Source organism: Cricetulus griseus (genome assembly GCF_003668045.3).
Source record: "Cricetulus griseus strain 17A/GY chromosome 1 unlocalized genomic scaffold, alternate assembly CriGri-PICRH-1.0 chr1_0, whole genome shotgun sequence".
Classification (NCBI taxonomy): Eukaryota; Metazoa; Chordata; class Mammalia; order Rodentia; family Cricetidae; genus Cricetulus; species Cricetulus griseus.
Genome location: NW_023276806.1, coordinates 144261971 through 144283146, shown reverse-complemented (window position 1 = coordinate 144283146; position 21176 = coordinate 144261971). Strand labels below are relative to the sequence as shown.

The 21176-nt window shown below is 38.4% G+C and overlaps 2 protein-coding genes across 16 annotated transcripts in view; both read left to right on the top strand.

The window, feature by feature from the left end:
- Osbpl8 (oxysterol binding protein like 8) overlaps positions 1-14754 on the top strand; it is a 121828-nt gene extending 107074 nt beyond the window's left edge. For 13 of the 14 annotated variants that reach the window (XM_027392429.2, XM_027392428.2, XM_027392426.2 and 10 more), the window contains 8 exons: positions 889-978; positions 2735-2871; positions 2959-3144; positions 3842-3929; positions 6538-6642; positions 7899-8004; positions 9346-9448; positions 10689-14754. In XM_027392429.2, the coding sequence (XP_027248230.1) occupies positions 889-978; positions 2735-2871; positions 2959-3144; positions 3842-3929; positions 6538-6642; positions 7899-8004; positions 9346-9448; positions 10689-10821 (948 nt within the window). In that variant the 3' untranslated portion in view covers positions 10822-14754. The remainder of the gene's footprint in view (positions 1-888; positions 979-2734; positions 2872-2958; positions 3145-3841; positions 3930-6537; positions 6643-7898; positions 8005-9345; positions 9449-10688) is intronic. The other variant, XM_027392430.2, reaches the window with a different exon arrangement.
- A 1604-nt stretch (positions 14755-16358) lies between these two features.
- On the top strand, positions 16359-19521 carry Bbs10 (Bardet-Biedl syndrome 10). Of its 2 annotated transcripts, none has more exons than XM_027392425.2 (2): positions 16359-16614; positions 17059-19521. In XM_027392425.2, the coding sequence occupies exons 1-2, from the start codon at positions 16430-16432 to the stop codon at positions 18929-18931; spliced, it is 2058 nt and encodes a 685-aa protein (XP_027248226.1). In that variant the 5' UTR covers positions 16359-16429; the 3' UTR covers positions 18932-19521. The 2 variants fall into 2 exon arrangements, with proteins under 2 accessions (XP_027248226.1, XP_027248225.1); XM_027392424.2 differs by having other exon boundaries at positions 16972-19521.
- The last annotated feature ends 1655 nt before the right edge of the window (positions 19522-21176 follow it).

Sequence of the window (21176 nt, the reverse complement as noted above, 5' to 3'; positions counted from 1 at the left end):
ACTGGAGGTCTTCCTAACAGCACAAGGTCTCAGCAGCACACTGAGAGCTCGATTGCCTTCCATCCTAGTCTTAGAAGCCAAATTTACAGCACCTTCTCTATCTTCTATTGAAGTTCACACCCACCCAGGCTCAGGGGAGGAGGGATGTTGATGGATTTCTCAATAGGAGGCTGGCAAGGTCTCATTGAAGAAAAGCGTGGGGTCAGGGAGGAAATGAGTGGGTACTGTTGAAGCAATCTTTGGAAAATTCTGTCTGCTTCAACGAAGGGAAATTTAGAAGTCTTTTCAGAATATCAGTACATTATGTTCAGATAAAAATAGGGACTATAATAATAGGTGTTGTTAATTGCTTCCATGTTGATATTCCAATGACCAGAGTCTTTCTAATGAAAAGGAACTTATTTGATGCAGTGCCTTTTGCTTTGTCAGTTTTTACAGATGTGAACATACTAGTCTGATAATCATGATGAAAGTGGTCTTAAACAGTTCCTCATGTCACTAAGTCTCGAAGCATCAAGATCGAGTCTCTAAGGAAAGACATTTCTAAGAATAGTGACCCAAAGTGTACTCCTTCTGGATGTTTTTAAATTTTTAAATTCCCTCAGTTTTCTGAGTTCTTTAGTGTGTTGCTACACTGACAGGCTCAGGCCTAGAGGTCTTTATACCTGTGTGATCTTCTTGGATTATTTAGATTTCATTGTCTGTTTTTAACTATAATTTTTATAGTTAAAATTCAGATTTATTTTTATTAAAAGTTTCTAACTTAAATTTGAGTCAGAATTTCTGTTTTTATTTTCAAGAATGTGGTAACTGTAATTTTTTTGATATGTGGTTATCTACAGTGTATATAAATAAACCAAAATGCTCAATATTTTCTTTTTTTTAAAGCCATTTTTAGGGAGTAGTGATTATGTTAATCAAATATCAGGGAAACTTAAATTGGGAAAAGAAGTCCTAGCTACTTTGGAAGGCCATTGGGTAAGTATTTTTATATATTAGCACTACAAAAATAATTTTATCTGATGCAGAAAAATAGACAATCATATTATGAAGGTGTCACTAAATTTCATCTTAAAAGCAAGTATTTTGGCATTGCTCTGTTGCCAGTGACACTATGTTTTATATTTCTAAGACTTTTAAATGAAAGGAAATAGCTATCGTATGGAATTTACTGTGTACATTATTAGGCATGTAACTCGTATTTGTCATTTAATACTTAGTTGGACTTCATGAAGTTGGTACATAGATACCCATTTTTTTATTGTATTTATTTAGTCTTGGTGTGTGCATGTACCATGACACACATGTAGAAGACAGAGGACCACTTACTGGAGCCAATGCTCTAGTTCTACTATGAGGGTTCCAGGAACCAAGCTCAGGTCATAGGAGCTTGTAGCATGCACCTTCCCTAGCTGAGCCATCTTGCTGACACATGTATAAGATGTGTCCATTTGAAAAGGAAGGAAACTAATGCATGGGGCATGTGGAGAGGTAGCAGCAAGCTGAGACCTGAACCCAGGAACTCTGCCTGTGCAGCACTATACGGGTTCCAGTTAAGGTCATGTTTCTTTTGGAGAAAGACAGGAAGGTACAGTAGTACATAAAGGCAGTAGCTTTGATTTACTTCTCTGCCAACCTAGATTCATATTTATTTAATTTCTTACAAGGAGCTTACATGACTGAAGTGGATTATGGTATATTTCTTAGATGCATTTTTACTATGAACACTAAGGATATGCTATTCTGCATTATAATAAGCAAAAAGAAAAAACAGGATGAAAAATGAAGCTAGATTTAGAGGCTCAGCCAATGACCACATAGGTTCTGCAGAATTTTTTTTAATTTTTAATGTATGAGAGTGTAAGTGTGCCTGTGTGAATGTATAAAGAGTGTGTATTCTCTCCTTTGACCATGTTGATCTCAGAACTAGATTAACAGGCTTGGTGGCAATTGCTTTTACCCACAGAGTCATCTCCCTGGTCACTGCAAAATGATTTTTTTTTTTTTTGAGACAGGGTTTCTCTGTATAACAGCTCCAGCTGTCCTAGAACTAGCCCTGTAGACTAGGCTGGCCTCGAACTCAGAGAGTACTGCCTGCCTCTGCCTCCCTAGTACTGGGACTAAAGGCATGCCTGGCCCTGCAAAATGTTTTAATTGACTTACTATCTGAATATTGTTTGGAACAATTATAAAGTCATTTTTGTCATTTATTTTATTTTGGGTCTCATGCTGCAGTCCTGGCCAGCCTCAAACTCAGAGAGATCCACCTGCCTTTGCCTCCTGGGTGCTGGTATTAAAGGCATGCACCACCACAGCTGGAAAAATTGATGTTCTAAAAACAAAAAAGTCTAAGATTGTGTTCAGTTTTTAATGCTAAGAGTCTCAGAAGTTTTTTTAAAATTTGATTTCCTACATTGTCCACAGCATCACACCATGCTCTTCTGCGACAGTTCAGACATGAAGCTTGAGGTTTTTGCCTGTAACAAAACTTATAAAATCTTGTAAACTTTCTATGTAGTTAGCCAATTTTTCTAATTGATTGGTATTACATATTTAAACTCTTATTTTTATTCAAATGGAAAAAATGGGACTCTGAGAAATGTACTAGTTAATTTGCTTTAAGATATTTTTCATATACTTCAACAGCAGGAAGAATTTATTAGTGTATTGTTGTACTTTGTAGTCCTCCTCTAAATCAAATAAGTGTATTTGTGATTGATTCCTTTAAATACAGGATAGTGAAGTCTTCATTAATGACAAGAAGACCGATAATTCGGAGATTTTCTGGAATCCAACTCCTGATATTAAGCAGTGGAGATTAACAAGGCACACTGTGAAATTTGAAGAGCAGGATGATTTTGAATCAGAGAAGTAAGTATACCATTTTTAGCTGACTTAATGGACATAAGGAGTATTTCAAATCTGTATAGTTGTGATTTCTGGGTGATATTTTTTTAGACTCTGGCAGCGAGTAACAAGAGCTATAAATGCCAAAGACCAAACAGAAGCTACTCAAGAAAAGTGTGTTTTGGAAGAAGCTCAAAGGCAGGCTGCCAGAGATCGGAAAACAAAAAATGAAGAGTGGGCTTGTAAGTTATTTGAACTTGATCCACTCACAGGAGAATGGCACTATAAGTTTTCAGAGTAAGTAGCTTAAATGTTTATTTCAAATCTTTTAGCATAATGTATTGCCTTTGTATTTCTAGTATATTTATTATCAACATATGAATTAGGGTGGAATATTATTTTACAAACTTCTTAAAAATTTATGTGTATGTGTGCCAGCTTTTTGAGTTTATGAGTACCATGTGCATGCAGGAGCCCCCTGGAGGGTGTCAGGCTGCCAGGAGGCTAGACTAGTGGATGGTTATAAGCCACTATGTCAGTGTTGGGAACCGAACTCTGACTCCCTGCAAGGGCAGTAGGTGATCTTAACCACTAAGTCACCTCTTCAGTGTGAAATTTTACTTGTTTGTTTGTTTATCTATATGAGGCATGGTCTCAGTATGTAACTCTGGCTGTCCTAGAACTTGCTATATAGATCAGGCTGGCCTCGAACTTACAGTTCTGCCTGCCTCTGCCCAGTCCTGGGATTAAAGGCTTATACCATTATGCCTGGCTTCTTAATGTGACATTTTAAACTTGTTGTTCTATCATTTATTTTACTTATTTATTTATTTATTTATTTCTATGGTAGTGGTTAATTTTCCAAATAAGCTAAGAATCTGAAGATTGGATACAGACAAATCTTAAGATTAGAACAGCCTTTGTAATTACTTAATGAAAATCTAATAAAAGGAATTATATTCTGTAGCTATTTAAATTTCTTTTTTCTATTTAGTACCCGACCATGGGACCCACTTAATGATATGATACAATTTGAAAAAGATGGTGTTATCCAGACCAAAGTGAAGCATCGCACTCCAATGGTATGTAACAAAAAAGTAGCTAGGTCCAATAGGCTTATAAATTTGCTAAATCTTTAGTATCCATGGTAATTACACTTAAAAATTTAAATTTTAGGTAAGTAGAATGACATTAACAGGCAACTCCAAGCACTGACGCCCAAACACACACGCACGCATATACACACAAAAAGCAAAAAAATTAACACAGCTCTCCAACTATTGAAACTAAGGGAATGAAGGGCCAAGAAGGGCCTTGAAGCAGTGGGAAGACATTATAGCATGTAGGAGTCCTTGCCTCACCCCTTGCTAGGTACAGCCAAAGGCTTGAGAGGTCTCTGTGTTCCAGTGTACGTCTCTGAGGCCAGAAGGAACAAAGCAGACAACACGTGTGCACATACTGCTTCTCGGGATTCCTGAACCTAGAGGGCACATGTGGAGGCCCTCATTTCTGAGAGTGTCAGTAACAAGAAACTATACAAAGGATCTAAACAGAACTATGAAAGCTGAAAAGTATAGCAATGGGAAAATTTTGCTAGAGGAATCTTAGCAACAAATTTTAGTTAGATGCAAGACAGAATCAGTTATATAATACACAAAATTATTCAGATTATCCACTATGAGCAAATGGATGAAAAAGTAAACAGACTCTTGGAGACCCACAGGAGCACCCTCTGGTGGGTCATATGAATTATGGAGTCCAAAAGGAGGTGAGGGACAGAAATGGATGGAATGTGCTTAAGAAAAGGCTCCCATGTGCCCAGGTTAATGGCAGGAGGAGTCTATAGATGAAAGTTCAGCAGTCTCTGAATAGAGCAAGCTCAGACTGTTAAAGCAGGAAACAGAGCCTTAGAAGCAGCAGAAACTTGTAATGTTTTTAACAGATAATACTAGAGATTTCTAAAAATCCAGGACAACATTAGTGAATGACTCTGGCAACATTGCAGGCTATAAAATGGACACACAATAACATTTGTGTTTCTGTGTAGTGAGGAATCACAAAAGGAAATTAAGAAAGCAGTTCAGTTTATAACGCATCCAGAAGAGTGCCTATTTCTTAAGCTAGAAGAGTTCATATTGTTACAATGCAGTGCAACCCCAAACAGTCTGTAGAATGGAAAAGCTGACCCTCAAATTCATATGGAATTGTGAGGATCCCTGCATAGGTAAAACATTCTCCTTTTTTGTTTGTTTGTTTTAGAGCAAAGTTGGAAGACATAATTTCCAGTTTCAAAGTTTATCACAAAGCCATAGTAATCAAAGCAGTCATTTTGATATAAGGATGGGCTTGGTATATAGGCCAGTGTAAGAAATAAGTCTAGATGTAAACCCATGAAGGTTACATGTGAAGGATTGGACATGTGGCTCATAGTAAAGAACATTTGGTACTCTCCCAGAGAACTTGGATTCCATTCCAAGCACCCACATGGCAGCTCCAGTCATCTACATTTCTAGTTCCGAGGGCTCTGCACCCTCTTCTGGCCTCCTCAGGTACTGCATATGTGTGGAGACTCAGGCAAATATACACATAAAATAAAAATACGATAGGTTTTTAAAAAGGTTTTAAAAATTATTTTGACGATTTCTCCCAGTCGTTGGAAAAATGCTAGTCTCTTCAACAAGTGGTACTAAAGTAAGTCCAATTGACTTCTGTTGTACAGAAAATAACTTAAAATGTATCTGTATATAAAATGAGAAGACTATAAAATTCTTAGAAAACAGTGTAAGTCATCATGACCTTGTGTTTAGAGATAGATTTTTAATAAGATACTAAAAGCACTCATAGCAACAATAACCAGAAAGCTAAACTGTGGGTGATGGAGAGCTGGCTCAGAAGTTGAAAACACTTGCTGCTCTTGTAAAGGACCTGAGTTCTGTTCCCAGCACCTACACAGCAACTCTCGATCCATATCTCCTGTTTTGGGGGTCTCATGCCCCCATGTTGCCTTTACCAGCACCAGGCACACGGGTGGTGCATGTGTAGTTTCAGGCAAAGAACTCACATGCAAGTTAATGAGTAAATAAATCTTATTTGAACACTTTTTCAACATCAGATGATGTGATGAGGAAGGCAAAAAGACAAGTTACAGAATGAAAGAAAATATCTGCTAATCATTTATCTAGCAGTGTTTAAATATCTAAAATATTTAGTAAATACCTGGTTTTAAAAAAATGACTAGATTAAACATTTTACCAAAGAAGATAGACAAACGACCAAAGCCACATAACAATGTTAATATTAGTGTACGAATGCAACTCTAAACCACAGTTAGTTCATCACTTCCCACTTAATAAGTAATAAAAATTAAAATAGAAAATAAAGTATCAGTGAAGATATGGGGAAACCAGAGCCCCAATATGTTGGGAATGTAAACTTTGCAGCCATTGGGAAATATGGTTTAGCAGGTCCTAAAAGAATATATAATACAAAATTACCATATGACCCAGCTCTTCTACTCCAAAAGAGTTGAAAATCAGAGCAGGAAATATGACAGTATTCATTCACAGTGGCCAGAACAGAGGAACACCAGAGGATCCATTAGCAGATATATGCATAAACAAAACATAGTCTATCCATGTAATGGAATATTATTAATACATAAAAATAATTAAATTCTGCTCTGTGCTACAGACATGGACAAACTCGAAAGGACAAATATTCTACAGTTTCCACGTAGGCAGATACCCAGAGTCAGAAAGTAGATTACAGGTTCGCAGCCACCTGAGGAAGAAAAGGGTGAGGAGTTACAGAATCTTGAAGATGAGTATACAACATTGTGAAATAATTACTGCTACTGGGTTGTGTGTAGTACTTTTAAAATGACAAAATTATCATATATACATGCTATCACAATTTTAAGATGCAAATTTTTGTTTGGATTTATTTTTTCAGATATTGTCTCACTATGTTGCCCTGTTTAGTCTGGATCTCACTATGTAGACCATGCTGCTCTCAAACAAAGAAACTCACCTGCCTCTGTCACTGCCTCTGCTGAGATTGAGGTGTAAAATGTTTTTAAGTCATGTTCCACTGACATGGTGGAGACACATGCACTTCCTTCTAAATAGACTACAGATCACAGTTAGTCTTCATGCATCCCTCACTACTGACCCCATTTGACATCTTGAGGACTCCAGTATCTAAAGTAGGATAGGCTGAATCCACAACCTGCCTTCTTAGTGTACATTATACACGTGTATTTTAGGTGCATATATAAGGTTTTACACAATTATTCCAGGAATAACTAGGGATGCTTTTGTCATGTTGGTGAAATTACATACAAAGTTAAAGATGTGCGACCATTGATTTCCTGTGATACATGCACATTGCCTTACCTTTGTGATTGGTTTCTTCTCTTGCATTTAGGTTTTTAAGTTTGGTACTGGTGACCAGAATTACAAGCCTGTTATTATTCTATAGTTTATTATTCCACAGAAAATTTAATACTAGTTAATTTCATACACATCTGAATCTTGTGCCTGCACACAGATGTTTTTATAATTTTAGGTGTACTACAAAATAGTAGTATATTTTATGTTTGCCATGAACTACCAAACATCCTCCAGTGGGAATGTTCTAACATTGAGAACAAGAATGTTTTTTAGCACTGCTCTTTAAAACACTGGAGCTGCTATGTGAAAGAGATGCAGCAGCGGGGTGTATTTGTGTTTGTACATGCTTTAAGGTATCACTGGAAAAGCATATAAGCTGATAGCCATGGCACCTGCCCTGTGGAGGAGAGATTGGGTGTATATATGTTAGGAATGGGAGGGAAATTACCTCATACAGTTCTGTTTCGTCTTTGTGCCCTGCTGAAATCAGCTAAGATGATGGGTTGCTAAGTGCAGGGTATCTTTCTTGTTAGATTTCATTCGATTGTTTGTGCTTTGATTCCTAAGCATCACCCTCGTCAGTAGTTTTGGCAGTTGTGCGGGTGGTTTAGATACAGAGTATAGTGCAGACCCACATCATCGTAATATGATTTTCTTCAGGTTAGTGTTCCAAAAATGAAGCATAAACCAACAAGGCAACAGAAGAAAGTAGCAAAAGGCTATTCTTCCCCAGAACCCGACAACCAGGACTCATCTGGAAGTGAAGGTATGCTGTTAGGTATATGTAAGTGGTTTTCAAATTAACTCAAGAATGTAAGAGTTTGTATAGAGACAGGAATCAGATATGAATGCTGTTTTGGATTATAGATGAGCTGACTCTAAGATAAAGGCATGGGAATGAAGACAGGGGAGTCATGCAGATAAATACTACAGTAGCAGTTCCTTTGACTTGGTGAAAATCTATTGATCAAATTCAAGAAGCATATTTTAAGTTGTGAGTCAGTTCACATTTCAAAAGAGTTTCTCATCCCTAAAGTAAAATAGTAGTGTTTAGAAGGCACAGACAAATGAGAATATAAATGTAAGTATGCAAAAACTCGTGGATTAAATCGTGTCTTGATCAAGTCAGATACTCTGTGAACTGTCTCGAACAATATATATTAAGATACAATTAAGAAGGGATTAAGGTAACATCTTAGACACTGTATAAAACTAAAAAAGTAATTCTTAAAAATCTGCCTTATCACAGTTTAGTGTATGAACCTACACTAAACTGGGAGTAGGGGGGCTAATTTACTTACAGAGGCAACAGTAGAGTAATAAATAGTAACTATGAGGACACAGATGATAAGTTGTGAGGGCCTTAAAAGAAAGGGTGCTCACTCCGGGTTGGGGGAAGGTTCTTGGAAGATGCCTGAGGAGCTAGTAGATTCTCCAGTGACTTGCTACCCTAGGCCTGGGACATTCAGCACAGTGATATGGGTGATAGCAGAAAGAGAATGCTACAGGGCTGCTGTCATCTTACAACAAAGGAGACTGAACAGGAACTCTGAACCTTGGACCTGTTAACCTGTGCAGGGTCATGGAGCCTGTAGGATGGGTATGTGGAGTGGTACCTGATGTAGAGATATTAACTCTTTAATCGGGTTTGTTAACCACATGATTCCTTACAACTGTGTGTTATTGGGGCAATCTTATTAACCTTAGTTTTAAAAAGAGACACCTTGAGATCTGAGCACAGTTAGAAAGGGAATGAAGTTAACAATAGCTCTAGAAGTTGAAAGGTGCTCACAGAACTGAGTTCTTCAGAAGGTTGCCCGTGGCTGGGGGATAAGAGAGTATTAGTTTCCCAAAATTAACACGGATTTTAAATGATTTTTTGCCTATTTTAATGAATTAAAAAATAAAACTGATTCCACAAGTTATAATTTGTGGAATTACTCTATGCTGTGTACCAGTTTTGATTGGTTGAGACATTAAAAATGCAGAAAATTTATTTTGTTAATCTGTAGGCCATTCAAACCAATGCCTAGAAATAATTTATTATACAAGTCATTAAATTCAACTATAGATTGTGACTGCAACTTCATTTTTAAATGTCTTTTAGCTCAATCTGTAAAACCGAGTACACGAAGAAAGAAGGGGATAGACCTGGGAGACATTCAAAGTTCTATTGAGTCTATAAAGCAAACACAGGAAGAAATTAAAAGGTAATATATTCTGACAGTGACTAGTTGTTTGAGTCCAGAGGAGTAAAGACCCTGATAAGGGAAAATCATGTAAACTTTACTGGGGAGATGGAGTTGTGAGACTCCTTTCTCTGAGGGTAGAATGTTTTACTGCAAATAGTATGCTAGGAACACAGCTATGTTGGTTGTGGGAGTAGGGTAGTCACTGAGAAAGCTGAAAGACTTACTTATCCTGTTGTCCCCTTTGTACATGGCTAGTATGCAATTGTAAAGTGTCTCTTCTTAAAGCAACTGAAATATCTGCATAGCAGTGGGTTATAGTCACTTCCCTGAGACCAGGACTCATCACACATGTGCACGCACACGCACACACATCACTTTGTGATAAGTACCTAATACTTATTAACACTTAGCAGAGGGTCCTAGAGGAACCACATTCCTGCCCCAGGTGGGTGAGAGGGAGGTACATTGTCTCCAAAAAGAGAGACAGAAAAGAAAACCTCTGCTTATCCATTAGATTACTTTCAAATGTCACCTTCTTGTAATACTTCTGATCATTTACCCTGGCTTTTAAATGAGCTTGCCTAATTTTCCCTCTGGCCTCCTTTGGAGCACCTTGCAGAGTTACTCCTGTGTGTGCTGTTGGCCCCACAGGACTGTTGACTCCTTCTGAGCAGACAGAATGACATGTGCACCTGGGGTATCATCAGGCCTTAATCGGGCCTCAAATTGCTGTCCACATTATAAAATATAATTATATGTAAAAGCCTACTTGGTTGCATTTGCCTCCTCTTTTTCATAGCACAATTTGGAAAAAAAAAAAAGATTGGAATTTCATGACTAAATTCTCATTTTTGTAGCATCAGAAAAGGTGTTGAATATTCTTCAATTTGAGAGTGTTAGGAAATCTGTTGCATTTTTTTCCTGAAGAATTTGGAACTTTTACTCCACTCTTGTCTCTTAATTAAAGATAAAAGATAAAGCATAAATACTTTCTTAAAGCCACTATTGTAACAGAGATGATAATATATTCTGTATCACTAAATTGTGATGATTATGTTTAATAGGTCATAAAGTAATGTGCTTGATACAGTGTACATTAGCTTGAATACTGGCAGTCTTGGGTCTTGGATAGAGTAGTAATTGAAGTAGTTACTTGAGGTAATTAGACACTTTGTGACAATATAATAACTATAATAATGACGTTTTGTGCTAACATTTCTGAAAAATAATTATCAGATTTATTGTTCTTATTTTGTAGAAATATTATGGCTCTTCGAAATCATTTACTTTCAAGTGCACCTGCTACAGATTATTTTCTGCAACAGAAAGACTACTTCGTCATTTTCCTTCTGATTTTACTTCAAGTCATAATAAACTTCATGTTCAAATAGAAGTTCTCAACAGTTGAATCACTGAACTAGACAGATGGAATTTGGCCTGGGACCAGTATTCAGATTGGTTTGCTCTCTAGTCAAGCATCACAGCATTTCTAAAGCAACAGAGCAGCAGATAAACGTACAAGTGTCTGCCTACTTTTCACGTCTTTATCCTTAGCCCGAAACAAGAGCTGTTCTATTTGGTTATTAAAATTGGCTATGTGTTAAGTGCCAGAACACTTCATGAGACTGTGCCTACATGTGAGCATAATAAATCCACATGTGTACACAAGAACTCTTAGCCGACAGTAGTTTCTGTGTTCTGCCGTATACTCTGATACCACTGTTCATAACAAAAATGCCATCAATCTTATAAATATATATATAGTCAACTGTTTTCTTTAGAAGACTGGCATATAACTTTTACTAAGCAATTACAGTGGGGAAATGATAGGTTATAGACATATTATGACTAATTCAACACATTATAATGTTAAAACCACCTCTAAGGTTTCTAGCTCAGTTGTCTTAGAAACACCAAGAGAAAAGTGAGTGGTCAGAATGAAAATATTGTGAGAAACAAGTTGAAAGTTTTTAAGAGTTTACACAAAATTTCCTCACCCCTAGAACTTAATGTTACAGATGTAGGTGTATCCGTACTTATATATATATATGTCAATATTAAAGACTGGTATGTAGCTACATGGATCATTTATGTTACAATCCCACCTTAAGCACTTGCTGACAAATGGTCAAGTTCGTTTGCCATCCTTTTCTGGTTTTCTGGTCAGCTGATCTAGGACATCGTCTAGACGTTAGTGTTTATAGGGTATGTGAAATCCTGATAATTTGATGTTTTCTTTATGAAAAACATTTTAGCATTTATTTTGACAATAGAGTGCTCAATGAGTAAATAGAAAACTTCTAATATTTTACTTCAAAAGCCAAAAAAATGCAGTAAGATAAGACACTGCAGTGGCCTTTAATTTAAGAATATTAAAATCAATTTGCTTAAATGTGCAATAAGTTGGGCATTTGAGAATATCCAGTTATGAAGTGTATCATCTCCTTCTACCGCCCTGTGGCAAGCCACAGTTCTGTACAAGTCCTTTTATTCAGGCTCAGCCAAGTTTCATTACTAAGGGTTTTTTGCCCATTTCTTCAGTTTAATATTTTGACTTTGTATTATTGTCAAAAAACACTTCTTTAAAAGGTAATTAAGTTTTGGAACATGTGATAAAATTTAGATCCCTCCAAACTACAGGTTTCAGAAAGGTTTATACAGTGAAAGAGCTGTGGGTCTGGCTCCACCTGCCTTCAGCTAAAGGAGAGACTGAGGTACAAGTCAGTCACCTGAGATGAAGCTGCAGTCAATGCTATGTGAGGGACACAAAGCCAAGAGATGGCTGCTCCACTGCTGAAACTGCATACAATTATCTTCAGTGCTGTAGGTTCCCATGAAAATCCTTTCCCACACAGTGTCAGCAAAACAGTGCTGTGTTGCATATGAAAATATTTTAAACTTTTAACAGCATAAACAAAAGGTGTACCTGTATCCAGTATTTCGTTATTATGGAGTTTTGGGTTATATTTCATATTTGTCAATATATTTTTTGTATTCTTATTCTACTACCAATATTATGCTCAACTGCCTATTCATGGATGTGATATTTTGTAAATATTGTACAACTTGATCTTTATATGATTTTACATTAGTATTAATTTATATTATATATAACTTAATTGGTTGATCACTAAAAGTTGTTTCATCGTTAAGCCCTGAAATGTTAAATTGTCAGTGACCTGCCTTAGGGCTCTGTCTTCCTTCTTTGTATTGTTTCATTTGGTCTGAACAGTACTTGATTTGTACTAATAACTGAGACTGGAAAGGTAGCTTTGTTTGTTTTGTTTTGTTTTAATTTCACTTCATAGCTGATGTTAATGGGTCCTTACCCAGGGAGTCAGAAACTAACGAACAGGGTGACTGTTTCTTATACACTAAAGGCTTATGTTCAATTGAATGTTTCTCATACACGTAGTTGTATGAGTTTCTTTCTGTACACTGAACACAAAACTCAGGAATTGGTGGATTCATATGTAAGTCCTTTAAACAATGTATAATTGACCTTGAGTTTGGCCAGACTGTGTGACTTGACTTTGAACATTCTGATCTGAGGGTTATCTCTCTTCATAAATGGATTCACAATGTGTGTGACTCACCGTTCCAAACTGTCTGAAAACTCCACATGGTTTATCGGGTTTGTGACTCCATGGCCAGCTTTCTTTCTTTTTTTTTTTTTTTTAACTAAAACCTCATCTTCTTATGTGAAAATTTAGATGAGTACTAATAAGTATTGACATTTTCATTTTTCAGTTGTTAGATGTCTTTAGTTGTCCCCCATTTGGTAAGATGTTGCTGGCTGGGGAAAGATAGTAAGTAGGCATATGAGATGTTAGTGTGCTGCAGCGATAGATATTTAACTTGTGATTCTTACCACTACTTTTTTTTTTTTTTTTGTTATGACTTAGAAAGGTACAGTGGTAATCTTTGTCATGGCTCAGTTGACAACTGCATTCCATTGAAAAGCTGGCCCTGTAAGATACGATCCTCATTTCCTATCTCATGTTTTCGTGCCTTTAAGGAGATATTTTTATTGTTTTGTGTTACAGAACTATAATATGGTGTTCAAAGTGTTTGTAGGCTTATTTGTCATAAAAGGGTCATTTCTCTGTCACTTTATTTCCTTTTATATAGCTGAAGAATATGTAAACAGTAATGTTGTACTTTTATAAAGGTTTGTCTAGTTACCTACTTCAAATATATTCTTACTCAGACATCATTGAAGTAAACTTGTCAGATATTCTGAGTATTGTAAACAGTGCCTTTTTGATGGAATTCACACGGTTTTGGGTGTCAACTCGTGCCATATTCACAGAATTTTGTGGAAGGCAGTTTTAACTTTTTGAAGAATATCCTCATCAAAATTTTAAAAACAAATGTATAAAGTTTCATCTTTTTCAGTGTTTGGCATTTCTAGTCAGCATTTAATAGTCTTGTTTTGCTTTTTTTGTCTTATGTACAGTGATGATGGCATAAGATGAGCCATACATGAAGTCTGCAGATTATTTTGAATTATGTTAAAAATAAAGCATTCATGTTTATATAAAATTTTCCAATTTGACCTATAGGAGGGACCCTCCCATAATTCAATAAGTTTACATTTTAACCTCTTTCTAATTTGGCTACGTTTATAAAGAGATTCTTTAAAATATGTAACCTGACACCACTGCATAATTTGGTTGCTTTTTGTTACATATTTTGTGGGTTTAGAATATCCATTTTTGTTACAATTATAATACTATTTTGTTACAGTTTTTAATTGAACATGGACTGTTAAAATTGTACAGGACCAGTGTCTTAGTAAATAAGATTAACATATTTAGTGAGAGCCACAGGAAAACCTTGACGAAAATGAATGTGTCTGTACTTTACGGAGTGTTTAGAAAAATTAGCCTCTTCATTCATCATGAAAATTATTTTAGTACCATAATATTGAAATTCTCTATTTGACAAAATGCCATGAAACATTTGAATGATGAGCCACAGACCTTCAGTTGCGTTTATTTTCACTTTTTGGCATGTTAAATTTAATTTTAAATACATCAGTTAATGGCTGTTTATAAAGTCAAGCACTACCACTGGTCAGTTTTATATGATAGGATATAAGTATGTTGTTACCTGCAGTGTAAGTATAGCACACTGTTGAATTCTCTTAAGGTGCATAGTAAATGTATAGATAGTCACAGGCGGTTTTGTAATGTATACATTTCTAATCTAATTATTCCTAACCTGTTATGTTTGCAGAGAGAAAAGAATTTTTCTAATGATCTGTAAAATTATGTTAACTTCTATAAGTAGGTATTCTAAATAAACTTTTTAAAAAGCAATTTGTGATCCAATGACTCCTATATAATGCAGTAACTAAATCATCTCATTTATTTTGCTTTGTTTTGAGGGTGTGTATGCAAAAGATACCCATGTCTTGACAGGGATTTAGCAGAATCCCTAATGTATGTTTTACTTGGTACTTTATAGTTCTTCTTTCTTAAATAAGTGGAAATTATACATACTTCATACATGAAAAGGGAGGCCCAGGGTTTCTAAATGTGACCCCAAGAACTGCACATTAAGAATGAAACTGCACATTAAAAATGGTAAAAACATTTTGAACCATGTCTACACAGTGTGCTCAAGTAGAACCTAGATTGCAGCATTTAAGTGTTTGAAATTAAACCCACTACTTGAGTCTATATTAAAATAATGTCAAGTGATGAATGTAACCAAAAAGAAAAAAAGCTTTACCATTAAACATTGAACATTCCCCTCCAGTCTGGAGTCCATACCGAATAACCCTCAGATAAGATTCAGGAAAATTTTACCCTTGATTTCCTCCTCCTTTCTCCCCATTCTAGCTTACCTCCAGAATCCACTTGCTACTTCTAGAAATAACAGGAGAACCTACAATTTTCTGTCTTGAATGGGAATATGGAGTAGGGAAAACCCTGTCAGTGTTAAACATCGGTGTGTATCTAGATCACTTTCCGCTAATATTGACAAGTTCGTTCTGCATTCTTGTGAATATAAGTGTTAAGCATTGTGGCTCAGATGGAAAAGGATTCTAGCACTCGGGAGCCAAAGAATATTGGGATGGAACAGTATTCCGGCAACCCGGAAACCAAGGAATACCACAGGTCACAGTAAGCATAGCACCTTAACAACCCTGATCCAACAAGGAGGGCTTCCCAACGAAGTGTTTTTCTTGGGCTGTACCTTTTTCCCTACAATAACAGCCCAGGAGTGATAGTCCACCATAAGAATATTGTGAGCAAATGATAAATATTTGACTCTATTTGCTCTGTGTTAGAAACTGTACAAAGTGCTTCCCAGTGCACCAACCTCAGAACTTTGATTTTTTTTTTTTTTTTTTGAAATGTGGAAAGCAGGGACCATGAATGTCACCGATGATTGACTGGAAGCACCTCAGCTATGAATTCAGAGTTCATGGTCTCCCTGAAGCCTGTGTTTTAATATGAAACATTTCTGCTTTGGGGCTGTACACACAAGGTTACTATTGTGGTTAAGCTAGTTGGAATGTCTTCCATACCTGAAACGCAGGAAAGAGAGCACACCCCAGCGGAAGAGAATCTAAAAGTGGCGGTGGCCAAGCTCTCCGCGTCCAACCTGCATTCTAAAACCATGTGCGTGAAGGCAAGGAGAACAATGGGTACGGTATGGGCCCTGTATGCATAAAAGCCAGGACCAGCACAGTCCCCAGGTCCCTCCATCCCAGCCTCTCAGGGTGCAGACCTAGGGGGCGTGGTCAGGGCCGCCCACGGGGCGTGGCTCAGGACGGCGCCTGGAGACCCCGCCTCCACCTCGGTCTCAGTCTCCGCCCACCGGGCATGCTCCGCGGCACCTCAGAGTCCGGTGGCTCGTCCACCAATCCACGCAAGCGGTGCGGGGGCATTTCCGGCTTCTTCCTCGCCTCTTCCGGTTCCGCCCTCCAGCGGTCCTGACCTTCGCCCTCTGCTGCGCAGAAGCGGTTTACAAGATCCTGGATGCATGGCGTCCCTGGGGTCTGTGACCGCGGCGCTGCGGGTGGTTGAGGCGCTGGAAGCCATCGCGAGCCGCTGCGTGGGGCCCGAGGGCGGGCAGGTGTTGTGTACGAAGCCCACCGGGGAGGTGCTGCTGAGCCGGGATGGAGGCCGCCTCCTGGAGGCGCTGCACTTAGAGCATCCCTTAGCCAGGTACCTCGCGCCAGGCCCGCAGTCTTCCTCTACCTCTCTCTCATCCAGTCACGAGATCGTGGGCCTGAAAGGAAAAAAAAAAAGATCTTGTGAGACCAGTGTAGACATTCGATAAGGGTGCTGCCCAAACGACTAGTCCAGGGCCCCAAACCTCATTAACTGCCTAGAACATTTCTCTTTTCCCATCCCCGGCATCTTAGAATAGAACAAAGTAGCTTTAAAAAAAATAAAAAGTAAAGCCAAGGCTGTGCGTCAAAAAGACGGTAGTCTTTATGTCTGTGGCTATGAAAACATGGGTTTAACTTGGCACCGACATAGAAAATCTGAATTACTTTTTTTTCCCCCCTCCTTATACAGGATGGTAGTGGCATGTGTTTCCAGTCACCTTAAAAAAACAGGAGATGGTGCTAAAACGTTTATTATTTTTCTTTGCCATTTACTCAGAGGACTTCATGCAATCAGAGAAAAAGATTCATTCACTTCTGAAACTACTCAGACCTACGAAAGGCATTGGAAAAACTGTTGCCAGTGGAAATCTATTTCCCAGGCCCTGCTGACGTTTCAGACACAAATACTAGATTGTATTGTGGATCAGTATTTAAGCAGGCACTATCTGTCTGTCTTTTCTTTGTCTGCTAAAGGAAGAACACTTTGCAGGCGCTCTTTAGAGTCACTCCTGGAAGCATACTTGTGTGGAAGAGTGGGAAGAAACAATCACAGGTTTATTTCACAGTTAATGTGTGACTACATTTTTAAGTGTGTGGCTTGTAAAAGTTCAATTGAAGTATTCGAGTTGGTGGACAACTGTTTTGTCGAATTGAACATTGGTGTGACGGGCATTCCTGTTTCGGGTTCTAGAATTGTGGATGGCCTTGTGCTTCACCGAGACTTCTCTGTTTATTGTCCAGCAGATGGGGACATAAGGATGGTGATGGTAACAGAAGTCCTCCAGCCTCTGTTTTCATCGTCCAAGTCAGAGTTTATTCTAGATTCAGAAGCGCAGTTTCAGGCATCTCAGTGTTGGATCGTGGAAAGGACAAAAGCCGTAATGAAACATTTGCATAGTCAGAACATAAAACTGATCCTGTCCAGTGTGAAGCAACCAGATCTGGTTATTTATTGTGCAAGACTCCATGGCATATCAGTGGTGGAGTGTTTATCATCTGAAGAGGTTTCTCTTGTCCGGAGGATCACCGGCCTTCCTCCTTGTGTTTTACCACAGGTCTCTTCACAGGGTGAAATTTCTGATACGACTTTGGTGAAGTTTTGTAAACCCCTCATCCTGAGATCCAAAAGGTATGTTCATCTTGGCTTGGTTAGCACATGTGCCTTTATACCTCACTGTGTGATCCTTTGTGGACCGGTTCTGGGTCTCGTTCAGCAACATGAGAGTGCTTTCCATGGAGCGTTTAAGATGCTTAGGCAGTTATTTACTGACCTTGACCTAAATTATATCATACAAACCAACACCCAGAGTGACTCAAGTCCTCTTGCTTATCACAACAGCAGAGAATGTAATCGCCTACCAGAAATTGGTAAGTATCAGGACATAGTAGTAAAGAGTGAAAATAAATTGAAAAACACTCAAACACATTTAAAAGTATATTCAAATGTGGTGGCTTCAGATACAGAATTAGAAACACATGTGCCATGGTCAGCACACAAGGAGACACCAATACATACATCTCAAACCAATGATATACTCAAGTGCTTGTCTCCAGAAAAAAACTGGAAAATTGATGACTGTGAACTATTCATTGAGAGTAACCCCACTGGAAATCCTAAAGCAGAAGACACTAGAACAGAAATTTCTTATGAAAATGTACAGGTCACAAATAATCCTGGAAAAGAATACACGTTGCCAGTGATGTACAAGTCACTAGATGCATGTACTTCTCAGGGTTATTGTTCATCAACTATACCAGCAGGCTGTGTTCTGCCAGTGGGTGGTAACTTTGAGATCTTGTTACATTACTATCTCCTCAACTATGCCAAACAATGCCGGCAATCAGCTGAAGCCATGGTCAGTATGTTAATATCTGATGCACTTTTAGGCCTCCCTAAAACCCTTTACAAGCCTAAGAAGGGGAAGGACAGCTTTCCACAAATATATATTCGATCTCTCCGTGCACTGCAGACCAGTCAAGCCATGGTAAGTGGTCAGTCAGGCTTGGAGCCAGTAGCTGGTAAGTACCAGTTAGTAGCTTCAGTTATTCAGTGTTTGGCAAAAATACTAACCATTGATTTAATAATCAATATTAAGAGACAGCCTCAGAAAATTGATGACCAAGATTCAGAAGATGAACTTGAACACTAAGCTTTTTGTTGCTCAAACTTTGAATCTGGGATCAGGGAGAAGGCAAACAGAGGACCTGTGGTCAATGCCCAGGGCCCACCGGGTGGAAGGACAGGATGGAGTCTGGAACATTGTTCTGTCTCCTACACACACATTCACAGATGCAAGCATGAAACCTTAGAAAAAAGATGTATTCAACTCAAGCTTAAAATTCAAACAGGCTTCTGGCTGACTCTGAAGTCAATCTAGTCTTCACCCTAAGTCCACTGAGGCCACCTGACCATTCAGACACAAATAGCATCTCTCTATGGAAACAAACCTGGCTCAGTATGTTCTTTTCTACGTTATATATCTGTGTTGGGTCTGCATTAGTCTGTTTCTAAAGGAGCATGTCTGTATCTCCCTTTTCTGCATTTCCTCCCCACTTCATTTCCTTGAACGTCCTGTATTTCATAGAGTCATGTAATCTCCTGACATGAAAGAGTCTGCAGATGCCATCTCACATTGTTTATGAACGGGAATATAAAATGTTAATGTTCTGTCAAAAATAATTTTTCTGTGGGTGAAATCTGTAAAGCAGTAAATAAAAGTCAGATCTCTGTAAAAGCATATGAATTAATTGCATCATTTGGTTTATTTATTTCTATTGAAAGCAGTTGGTTGAGGGCTGGGGAGGTGGTTCAGCGGGTACAGCACTTGGCACCTGAGCCTGGCACCCTGAGTTGGAAGGGGAGAACCAATTCCACGGAGCTGTTCTAGGGACTTCACATGTACAGTTTGTCACGATGCATACACATGAAAATAGTAAATTTTCAAAATCTGCACCGTTGAATACCTGTTCAAAAATAACCACATTGTGAATTCACCTCTTATTATAATTAGAAGTTAACACCAGGAAAGATAGGAAACTTGTGCTTTTCATTTTCTCCTGGCTCCTAAACTCTTTGAAGGATTTAATGCAGTTGCTAGTGTTTCTTAGTTTGGGTTCATGGCCAGAGTGCAATAACAATAACTAACTTGACAGTTATTTCTATTGTAAATTGACAAGTGTTTGTGTGTCACTTTAAGAGCTTCTGAGTGCAAACAGCAGTACTGTACTGCTGCAGTCATGAATAAGAACAGTGTCCTCTGCTTTTAGTAATTCTCTGTAACACCCAAAACAGTGTTTTGTTTACACCATGTGTTTAAATGTGCTTGTTAAGTAACACAGTGGTATTGCACCCATTCCCCTGATTTGTGTGTCTAGTTTATTCATTCAGTAATCCTTACTGTACAAATACTAGGTTGGATGCCGACTCTTCTATGCTGACATGCACTCTCTTCGGAGGTTAATGGATTATAAACATTGGCTTGCAACTGAATTCAGGAAAAGTAAAACAAAGACACCCTTACATTTGCAAACTTTCTGACTAATAATGTGTTTGTAAACCTGTGGGCTGGGAAGACAGCTCTGAGAATAGAGTCCACTGCACAGACATGAGGAACCTGCATCTAAATCCCGAGTGCCTATCTAAAAGCCAGGATTGGCAGCATGCTTCTATAATCCCACAGCTGGGTGTTGTGGGGAGTAGAGACGGGTAGATCCCTGGAGCTTGCCAGCCATCAATACAATTGATGAGCTCAAAGGTCTATAAAAGAGTTGGAAACAGCTTCTGTTCCCACTTTTAGGAGTCACACAAGAGGGCCAAGCTACACAACTAACATATATGCAGAGTGTCTAGGTCAGTCCCGTGCAGACTCCCTGGTTGTCGCCTCAGTCTCTGTGAGCCCCTATGAGCCCAGGTTAGTTGAATCTGTGGGTTGTCTTGTGATGTCCTTGGTCCCTCTGGCTCCTATAAGCCTTTCTCCTCTTATGCAGGATTCCCCAAGCTCTGGCTAATGTTTGATTGTGGGTCTGCATCTGTTTCCATCAGTTGCTGGATGAAGTCTGTGTGATGACAATTAGACTAGGTACCAATCTGGTCACAGGAGATGTCCAGCTCAGGCTAGGTATCCACTATTGCTAAGAGTCTTAGAAAAGATTTTCAGGTTTTCCTGACCCTAAAATGCCCCCATTTCTGATAGTCTGTCAATCCCCCTTTGTCACCCCCCCCCCAACCTGATTTGGAGTTCCCATTCCATTTTGTGTGTGTGTGTGTGTGTGTGTGTGTGTGTGTGTGTGTGTGTGTGTGTGTGTGTGTGTGTGTGTGTAAATGAAATCCTGAAAGGGATTTGAAGCAACCTGTAATAAGAACCAAGTTCTGGTAAGAGTCTGAAGTAAAGAATG

What these genes read in the sequence shown, in the direction of transcription:
- Bbs10 (XM_027392424.2), top strand. Translation starts at nt 16,430, where the DNA reads ATGGCGTCCCTGGGGTCTGTGACCGCGGCGCTGCGGGTGGTTGAGGCG. An exon ending in TTAGAGCATCCCTTAGCCAG is followed by an intron (nt 16,615 to 16,971) that starts GTACCTCGCGCC and finishes CTCCTTATACAG; the next exon opens with GATGGTAGTGGCATGTGTTT.